Source organism: Anarrhichthys ocellatus, unplaced genomic scaffold (assembly GCF_004355925.1).
Source record: "Anarrhichthys ocellatus isolate YVR2014 unplaced genomic scaffold, GSC_Weel_1.0 scaffold104, whole genome shotgun sequence".
NCBI lineage: Eukaryota > Metazoa > Chordata > Actinopteri > Perciformes > Anarhichadidae > Anarrhichthys > Anarrhichthys ocellatus.
This window is the reverse complement of record NW_022280134.1, coordinates 583,023-593,893: the sequence shown is the minus strand read 5'-3', so window position 1 is coordinate 593,893 and position 10,871 is coordinate 583,023. Positions and strand designations below refer to the sequence as shown.

The following is a 10,871-nucleotide window of genomic DNA, read 5'->3' as shown; positions in this document are numbered from 1 at the left end:
TAATGGCTCCGTCATCAGGATTTACAATTAGAAATCATGTTTATTATTTTGATTGATTGATTGTCTCTGTGATGTGTACATATAAGAAGTTCAAACACTCTGCAGAATAATTTAAAATGGGATCCACATTTTCAAAATCCTACATAATTTTTATTTATTCTTCAAAGACTACAATTTCTTTTGGTTAGTGTATTTATTCTTTTATTTGTCTATATTTATGACCTCACAGTTTAACATTTATGATTTTCTGCACTTTTATACAAATAAATCAGTATTAAACTATGCAATACTTTTCTTTGCTGTTATTTTCGATTCCCAGAATTTGCTTTGGGTTAATGTACGATTTGGCCATTTCACCACATGAATTCCTCTGGAATCCAGATGTGACAGATTTTCTATAAAGTAGGTCATGCACTACGACCAGCAGATGGTGCCTGTGAGTTGGGAGAAGGATGAGAGGGACACAGATTTTTTTTTTATCAGTTAAAAAGAAAATGCTTCTTCTCTTTTCATAGGATGAAATGACAAACACAAGAAAACCTTGGCAATTAAAGTTATCAATCGTATCTCTTTTTATAAAAACAGAAACATCTCAAATACATATTTAAATCTGAATGTATTTTTTTTCTCACGAGCAAAAGCATTTTGGGGCTTTCAGATGAGATTTGACATTTAGGCTATACCCTGGTTATTACACAAGTCAAAACAAAACTAGCTAAACAAATATATATTACGGTTTTTGGAACTTAAAAATAGTTTAGTCTACCTTTAGCTAGCTAACATTGTTTGCGTTACCTTACAAAACTATTTAGCTACTGTTACAAGAGTTTATATGGAGGATTCACATTACGTGCACTAGCTAGCTTTATGACAAAAGTTAGCTTCAGCTAGGTAGCTAGCTGAAAAAGTTGGTGCTTAGTGTGTTTAGCCACCAGCTTCACAGTCCCCTCGATTCGTTCCACTGATGAGAATTGGAAATGTGGCGAGGAAAAAAAAAAAGTTTCGTGGGGAGAATGGGAAAGATATCCCTAAATGTGTGTCAAGACCGCCCCCCCCCCCCAAAAAAAATGATGTTGTTAAAAATAGAATGAACTATGGAGAGGAGTAAAATGAATTAAGGTTTAATTAAATTGATTTCATCAACTGGATAAGGGGAAAAAATAAACAGCTTTTTTGTCAACTGATTAGATGTTAAAGGACATGTGTAAAGCACATTTCTCTTTAAATGTATTACTAATCATTCAGCTATATCTTTGACTCGTCTGATACTTTTTACTACAAACTGCCAGCATCAGGGTTGCATAATCATGATTCTATACTTTACCTGACTGAACCTCTGTTGTCCCCCCATCAGATACTGAGGGTTAAATTGTCATGTCAACATCAGCTTTGATGGCCAGGTATGTGGACACAGAATTGCTCTCAATGTATGTACACAGAAATGGACATAACAGCTAAGAACAACAAAGCTGGACAAAAAAGACAAAGACCAGACAGGACTAATATGTTTTAAAAAACGGTACACTGTAAAGAATATAGCCTGTTAAATGTTCATCAGTGTGATGGCCTATGTGGGCAAGAAACAGTTTTTGTGTCAAGATGAAAGAAATCTGGTCCCCTGTGTTTTCCTCTGACCTGGCGACCATATTTCTTTATCAAACGTGCAATGGAAAAAGCCCAAGACAGTACACAGGATGTTAGGCTCGAGGCTTGACACTGTTTCCCACAACAGCGCAATGTGCTTATGTTGTTTACACTGTCTTGGCATCCTGCCTTCATCCTCAAGAAAGGAAGGGTGTTGTCCTTTTGTTAGTGTCTGGCATAAGTTCCTGTCACCAGAAGAAAAGAAAAGAAACACACAACGGGCCGGGACGCGGGAGGGAACGTGGATCGTACGCCTCCTGTACTCGCTAAAGATAGACCAGCAGAGGAAATGTCGCAGACTGGCGGTCGTCCGACGTGTGTTGGGCAGGTGTTCGCCAGCACATGACGCTCAATAAGCAAGATGCAGACAGCTGAGCGCAAAGAATGGTGGCAGTAAACCAAAGCAGAATTTCATTGATTCAGAATTTTTGCATTAAAAATCGAAGGACTAACACAGATATCTTGCCTGATATCAGAGAGAATTGTCACCTCTGCAGGCAAACTGATATCAGTAATATTTTTGACTATAGCTGCCATTGGCTGACATGTAGTTATTTTTTTTTAAACGTATCCTCTCTCACATATTTAGACAGCAAAAAAATGTGATTATTGGGATGCCAGCAAATTAGTACTCACTGTTTATTACAAAATGTTATTGGAGGGCATAGAAATATCTAGATTTATGCCACAGATAACAATGAATTAATTATGTATGAACAATACTCTCTATTGCAAAATAAGTGTAATTATCAGAGATGGATGAGGCAGTAATGGCACAATTAAAATCAATTTCAATGTTTTTATATTCACAATGGCATTGCTACTTCTAACACCAGCCGCCTAGCACCAAACGGCCGACAGACAAAGTTAACGACCTGCTGGTGACTATAGTGTAGCATTTAGCAGCTAAACCAGCTATTTCCCTCAGAAGCTACAGCTAAATGAGAGTGAATATTGGACTTTTATGTATTAGTTGGACACAAACAGAACTCCAAATTAATGCTAATGTTGCTCCATGCTTGCTGAAGATGTCAGCCAAAACAGGTAGTAGCCAAACATTCAGTTATTGTAGGCTTAGACATGCTAGCTGCTCTGTTGGGCTGGCGGCCTAGCTAAGCATGTCATTAGAGCTAAATGCTAACATGCTAACATGTTTATAATGACAATGCTAACATGCTGATGTTTAGACATAATGTTTACCATATTTACCATCTTAGGTTAGCATGCTATCATGCTAAAATTAGCTGATTATTAGTAAAGTAGAGCTGAGTGTCATTCGTTTTACAAGTGTTTGGTCATAAACCAAAGTGTTTGGTCATAAACCAAAGTATTGGGGTTGGTAGAGTAGCCACCTGCATGTGTGCTTTCTTGTGTGGTTTGAGTCACGTTAGCTTGCTGTGAGTAGGTAAATTTGATTGTTTGGTTTAAATTGATTTGATTGTAGTGGCGGCAGTGCAGTCTAGCCCCATGCACTTTGTTTAATTTCTTTGCCTGTTCACTTATTGATTTGGTGTAATGTATTTCATGCGTTGTTACAGGCAGGGCTGGTCATCTGTAGAATCCAGCAAGAGTAAGCTGGATTTAAAAAATGAAAAATTCGGTCCAATGTTGCAAACTCCTTTTCAATGAAAGAAGCTTGCAAAACTAGATCCAAAAGTCGCAAAATCTAAGTTGCCAAGTCTTTTCGCTCTTCTCCCGACTGGCTGCGGCAAGAGTTCGATTGACAGATCCAATCACCTGCCAAAATCATTGTTTTCTTAGGGTGCCTGCCCTTTTTCAAACAGTTTCCAATGACGGCTTCTCAGTTGGTTCTGTGTAATGAACCATCAAATTTCATTGCAATCAACGGTTAGTGTCATTTGCATTATGTCACTGTACTGGTGACCATTTCTAGTATCTTTTCATTTTCAGGTACTTTGGAGTGGTTTAGTGTAAAGACAGTGGAAAACAGGCTTTCATTTCCTGCTCTGCTAAAAGCTACACACACACACACACACACACACACACACACATAAGGTTAAAGCTGAAGCAGATGACTTGGAGTCAATGGGTGCGACTGTGATCTGTTTCATGATTCCTCTTCAAACTGTCAACAATGTGAAATAATGTCGTCTGCGAACAATCTGCGAACAATAGGAAATATGTAACAGCTGCCATTATGTTCAAATAAGAAATGCCATTGAGGATCGATCGTCGGTCCTTTAGATGTTGGTTGCAACCTCTCCCATGTTTAAACCTTCATGTCTCCTCATCTTGACCTTGTTACAGTCAGCAGCGATTGCACAACAGTAACGTTTCCTCTAAAGCTACACTCGATTAATCCAACGTTCGACGTGTAGTGCGTAACGTTGTGCCACATGATGTCGTCCACTTGGAATCAGCTGAGCTTTTCATGTGATGAGGGTGTATGTGTGTCAGTGTGGTTTGAGGCGTCTCAGTGACATTTTCGCACGACCAACATGTCTGACATGGCCAGCAGACAATGTCTAAACACTGCCTGTTTCGGCCTATCAGCTTGCCTGTGACGGTCATACGCACGCACACGCACGCGCACACGCACGCGCACACACACACACACACACACAATCCAAAGAATGATTTTCAGACTCCTCAGCCAGAACACAGGAGGTAAATTATAATTTGTAACGACACAAAGCAATAAAACCGTAAACCGTTTCTAATAAAGTGTCTCATATTACTCCTGCTCAACCAAATATGCACAAACACCCACGCACACAAGTGTTAACAGCTCTGGCGTTGAACAAACTGGGGGCAGACAGGCGCGTGAGTGATGGTCCTCAGCTGCCGGCGGTTCCGGGGATGAAGCCCATAGCCTTCACTAAAAATACGGCCTGTAATTCAACAAACCCTCCCAGGGAGTCCGATCCGAGCGCTGGGCCACACGCTCTAATTTCGGAGCTCGTCTGAGCGCCTTGTGATTGCACTGCGCCACTCTCACCCGTCCACGTCCTCAGTTGGTGCACGTCCGCGCTGTGATTGATGTTGGTCAGTGACAGGGAGGAAGTGTGTGTGTGTGTGTGTGTGTGTGTGTGTGTGCCTGCATGCTCATACGTGTATACTATATAACAGGGGCGTTTCTAGGATTGAAAGAAAGGGGGGGCTTAGCCCCAAGGGTAGTGGCATGTTTGCGTGCGTAGCGCTAGGCAATTTTTTTTGGGGCCCATTTGGGGCCGTGGATATCCATTGTTTCAGACAGTTCATAAATTGGTTCAATCAGAAAGAGTGTGCTTTTGCCCTGTAGTTTTGCTTGCATTCAGTGTATGATAACACAAGAGACAGAATTTCAGGGGCATCGTGAAATTTGACAACAGAAATATGAACTTTTCTCAAATAAAGAGAGAAATAATTTTCCTGCTTGTAAAGGAAAGACGGATAAACTAGCTTCCATATCCGCGTCACTCCCAAATCCTAATTCTTAAAGGGACCGCACACAATGGATGGAGAATGGACCTGACAGCGTCAACTTTATATCGTTAAGTATGATGATAGGCTATTGGATTGTAATTTGAAGGGGGAGAAAACATACAAACCAGAACGCACGCACATATGTAGCATGTTAGAGTTATAAATAACTTGTCCATGTGAGAAACAATAGTTTAATTTAATGACATCACCATTTTTTTTTTTTTTAAATCCAATAATGCCAAATTATTTGGGGGGGCTGAAGAACATTTTAGGGGGGCTTCAGCCCCCCTAAAATAGGCCTAACGACGCCCCTGCTATACGATCTGGAGGGTAGTGTCTGGAAACTGGAGAGGAGACGTGGGAGTGAAGAGCTCTTGCATTTGTTTGCCTTTCCTAAAATAGAACGGACAAGCCACTCGCTGACTAGAGTGCAGTCCTCTGTAAATAGGCCGAAGTAACACTATTCCATTGAATATGTTTGTTTTCACTCACATGTGCATGCAATACACATAAAGACAAGCTGTCTCGTGTCCATTCACAACATCACAGTCGCTGTTGGGAATCTACACAAAGCGAGCGGACGTGACTTGGGCTCAAGTTTGTTCACGAGCGAATATGCTGAGATGCAGAACGTTGCGGGCCCATATGTTTCATGGAAGCCTCCCGCCTTTAAACTTAGCTCCACACCGAAATAGAACGTTGATATTAAATATCGTCCACACGGGAAATAAGGTCAGCAGCTCGCTAATGAACTCCTGGGCAGCAATGTCTTCTGGGTCCTGCCGGCGCTGACCTACACCCTAGCACAACCCTACTCTACCTGACATACTGTACCGACACAACGTGTGACCTTCACCGAATGTCCTTCAAAATAATTGAAGTTCTGCATGGACCCCCTGCAGCAATATATTAGGAACGTTGTTGGGATGGCCATGCGGACGGGTAAGGTCACATCGGAAAGTCATTATTAAGGACCCCAGATACACCACCATTCAGTTATTAAATCTATGACAAAGTCCACTTCATGGTTTATTGCTGACTATTAATGTTTTAAGGGCAATACTATTTAGTCAAATGTTCTTCATAAAAAAAGTATACAGCCCTGCAAGCCGATCTGTGAGGCTGTATTGATCAACTTGTATGACACAATAAATAACATAATAGATGGACTTTAAATTCTTGCAGAGATATCACGTAAATGTGTCAGTACCGGACAATATGACTCAGTGCAAAATTGACAGAAAGACAAACACAAAAATGTAGAAGAAGCCAAACCCTCCCAAACTTAACATATTCTGCTTTTTATTATCATAGTGTACCCCTTTCAAATCCTAATAATCCCTGTCATGAATAACCTTAATTAGCTCAGGAGGTATTTATATGTTGTTTGACAACACACATATTCCGTGTCAAGTTGGTCAAGCGCTTCTTCCTATCCAAGTTACATTTTCAATGGATGTCTCTTTATTATAAAAGAAAAGCTTCCACAGGGTAATCAAATGTTTCTATTGACTCATCATATAACTATAGATCTAGAATTTTAAATAAAGCTCCTTTTACACAGTGCGGAGACGGACACGTGTCAAACACTAAATATGGTGGCTCGCGTTAACACAGATTTGTGACCGTACAAAGTATCACATTGATGTACATGTTATGATGGGCACACTAGCAACATATGGGAATGGGGTAATATCACAGTGATTGATGTTAGCAGTCTCATAGTGGGCTATCAGTGTAAGGTGCCACTCGGCCCATCCCTCTCCAATGCAACACCTTCGGCAGGCGTACCACATGTATGAGGTAATTGTTGTTTGGTCATGTGAGCTGCTACAGCAGCTGTCAAATGTGATGATAGCAGGAGAATCCTCGGCCCCGCCCCTACCCCCCCCTCTCTCTCATCGCAGCTGATTGGACAGCTCACGGCAGTCTAGGGACCGTCAGCCAAGAGATCCGCCTATAGACAGACTCAGAGTTTAGTTTCAGGAAACAGAGAAAAAGGCTATAAAAAGAGTAGCAGTACTGTGACTCGGCTGATTTTTTATTTATTTATTTTTTTACAGCAAACGGCTGTATGAATTTAAATAGAAAATGTAATAGTATTCAATATCAGCATGTGTAATGTATTAAAGGTATTTTTAGTATTTTATTATATCCGTATTTTACAGAACTTTTAAAATATTGGCAGTTCGATTTTTTATTGTATTTAAGTTCAATTGCTGCACTTATTTTTGGTTTATTTTCGTCAGTAAACCAGAAAGTGCCCCCTCAACTGACTTGATTATGTCAAGATGTCTTCATTTGTTATCTTATTTTACACATTCTTTAGCCGTCCCCCCAACCCGGATAGCAGGCACTCGCTTTAGGAACACTTGGCTTAGAGACCAGGGAGATTAAGAGAGACGGAACAAGGACATATGTGTGTGTGTGTGCACATTCCTTTCCATGTGTAGTGACACATGCTTTGAAGTTATAAGTGAGCTAATTCGAGGAGACAGCACACACCTGGTCGACTACAAGGCAGAGGTCAAATCTCTGTATCTGTACCCTCTTTCTTTCCCAAACACACACCTCCTCCTGTGGCGTCTCCATCTGCAGCTCCCCGCTCCTGTCTCACAACCATCCACACACACACACACACACACACACACACACACACACACACACACACACACACACACAAACAGTAGCACAGCATGTGTCTATCTGTTTATCCATTCATCTCCTCAACCTCAAAGTCATGTGAGAAGCACACAGAGACTTCCCTAAATTTAGAAGACTTCTGAAGTTTCGACATTGCAGGCGAGGTGTGTGCTTACTGTCTGAAGATGCACGTCTAGCCAAGGTGAAATCAAGATAACATCACTATTGTCTTTATTTAGGGACGGAGTTTTAGGTTACTTATAGTGGGGTTTAGGGGGACGTTAAAGCCACGATATTCCTGTGTGGACTTATTGTATCTAGACTATAAACTATAAACTGTATCAGCCTAAAGCCTAAAAGGCTTTGGAACAACCTGCCTGAGGAGATAAAGCTCTCAGAATCAGCAATCTCTTTCAAATCACTTTTTAAAACCTATTTTTACTTGTATGTGACGTCTTCATCTCACTGCTTAATTGTATTATTAATATTATTATTTTATTTTACAAAATTATTTTTAAGTTACTATTGACATTATTTTACTTTACAAAATTATTTTATTTTACAAAATTATTTTATTTATTTATTTATTTTTATGGTATGGATTGCTTTTATTGTTTCATCTGTTTTATCAGGGTTTAACTCTTAGTTTGTCTTGCTTTGTTGGGCCTCACTGGTGAACTGTCTTTTGTTTTATTGCCTTGCTTTTAATGCTTTGTCTGTCAAAGCACTTTGTAAACTCTGTTTTTAAAGGTGCTATATAAATAAAGTTATTATTATTATTGTTATAGTCCAACAGAGCCCTATGGTGTGTGTGGTCCTACTCATTAGCATCTCCAGCATACTGTTTTATCTCCTGTGGGGCGACGCGCTTCTCATAGTCCTATATAAGGACTAATAGAATGTAGGCCAATGTTTGCATATTAGCTTTCTTAAATGTATGATGTAATTCCTCACAGTCCTCGGTCCACACATCCCCACCAGGCGGAGTGTACTTTATCCAGAGCCCCTCGTTTTCAAACCCAAGCTCCGCCTCTCCAGCAAGCACACCCACCTTGTCCACCAGCGGTAGCAGCACAGTGCGCACAGGCAGCGACAGAGAGAGCACAGGCGTGGGGGCCACACCGTGGAGAGAGAGAGAGAGAGAGAGAGAGAGAGAGAGAGAGAGAGAGAGAGAAAGAGACGCACGACGGAGCGGCGGCAGCAACGGAGCGGCACCCGCGGTGCTGTGAGAGAGGCGGTTTTAGGGGGAAAAACCCCGCATTAACACCTCTCAGGACTGAGGGGTTCATTCTGTCTGCCGGCCCACTTCACGGTCACTTTTTGGGGAGGACGCTACAACTGTGACCGGTGGTGGTGAAAGATGCAGTTCCAGTCCGACTCTGTGCGGCGCGCGGTCCGCCTCCGACGCTGGTGATGCCCGCCGTGCGGGGATCACCGCCCAGCAGCAGCAGCAGAAGCGGCCACGGCAGGAGGAGCAGGAGGAGGTTAGGGTCAGGACAACAGTGCGTCGGGGGGCCGATGGTGATGATGGTAAGGTCGGGACCATGGCTAACGGAACCGGTACTATCATGTTAAAATGCGTCGTGGTGGGAGACGGTGCGGTGGGCAAAACGTGTCTCCTGATGAGCTATGCCAACGACGCCTTTCCAGAAGAGTATGTGCCCACAGTCTTTGATCATTATGCAGGTAGGAATACATAATCTACTGGGTCTATGGGCGTTTAATAATAGCATCACGTCATGTTGATCTGCTTCTAGTCTGTGTGTTTGTGTAGCCTAGTGAAACCAAATCTAATAAGAGTGAGTGAATTCCCCGTTTCCTCTGCCACTCTTCCCCCCAACTGCATTGGCCTGCATCTGTTGCTATAATCAAAACCACTTGTTTGCCTCCTTCATAGCAGAGAGGGGTTGGGGGGGACCCCTCCCCCCCCCCCCTTCTGCCCCCCCCCCCCCCCATCCTCTCCCCTTCCCTTCCTCCTCTCACCATGCTCTTTGTCATTTCCTCGCAGTGAGTGTCAACGTCGGTGGAAAGCAGTACTTGCTGGGACTGTATGACACAGCTGGTCAGGTACAGTTGATTTTCTCTTCTCCCCTGGCTTGGTGCCAAACATGTCAAGGACACACACACACACACACACACACACACACTCCCTCTATCTCGGTCTCCCCATGCACTCCTGGGACCAATAACTACCCGACGGGTCCCATATTCAGGCCAGACACTAAGCTGCAACAGGTGACGGTTTTTTTTTCCGCATACGGGTTAACTGCCAGAGAGTGTGTGCCATGTGTGCCATGGACAGTGATGGCTAGTGACGGGGGGGGGGGTTCAATAGTTCTATTATGTGGAGAACAGGGCTCCTATGTCCAATAGTGATGTCACAGGTTTGTTAAACAGGGCTGCCCTAATGCATGGGCTTTTTCTTCACAATGTGCCATTCAGCGGGCAACAGTTAAAACTGTACTGAAACCCCCCCCCCCACACACACACACAATAATGTTCCCAGTCAGCAGAAGAGTGAGTCTAAACACACAAAGACAGAGGAAGTCATGTTAACACATAACAGACAGGCTCATTGAGGACACAGTGCGTTATTCACCACCAGAACCTCCAGACTTAAGTTTTAAGGGCAAAAATGGTCTTTTGGTCTGTGTGATAACGTAAGACCCTTTCCCAATGGACAAGGAAAACCCCCACTAACACCCACTAACATCTGGTTTTTGTCTTCAGTGGTAAAGGTCACAGTCGGCATTCATTCTTGGGACAAATGACTCTGCGGTAGTCACAAATATTAATCGGTTCCAGCTCCGATCGGCAGATGATGATGGAAACATGACAATAATGTAGAAAAACTATAATTTTTTTTCCATTTTCTGGTGCGATGGAATGTGACGCGCTTTGAAGTGAATACATTGCAAATTAAATCAACAGGTATTTGGACAGTTATTATAATTTATTAACGTGCAAAATGTATTATTAATATGCTCTCCTCAAAGCCACCAGACTCCAGTCAGATAACAGTCATTTTAGCTCGCTGAAAATGTCAAAACACACTTAAATTAAACTCGACAGAACAATCTTTGCTGGTTTTCCACTGTTCCAACAATCACCAACTCCAGTTTGAGAGTTTGAAAGAGAGACTGAATAAGTATCATATA

General features: G+C 42.3%; 1 protein-coding gene across 1 annotated transcript in view; it reads left to right on the top strand.

Annotated features, from left to right (window-relative positions):
- The first annotated feature begins 8,841 nt into the window (after nucleotides 1-8,841).
- LOC116399187 (rho-related GTP-binding protein RhoQ) overlaps nucleotides 8,842-10,871 on the top strand; it is a 19,935-nt gene continuing 17,905 nt past the window's right edge. Inside the window, exons 1-2 of the mRNA XM_031876147.1 lie at nucleotides 8,842-9,399; nucleotides 9,722-9,780. Coding sequence (XP_031732007.1) covers nucleotides 9,258-9,399; nucleotides 9,722-9,780 — 201 coding nt within the window. The 5' untranslated portion in view covers nucleotides 8,842-9,257. The remainder of the gene's footprint in view (nucleotides 9,400-9,721; nucleotides 9,781-10,871) is intronic.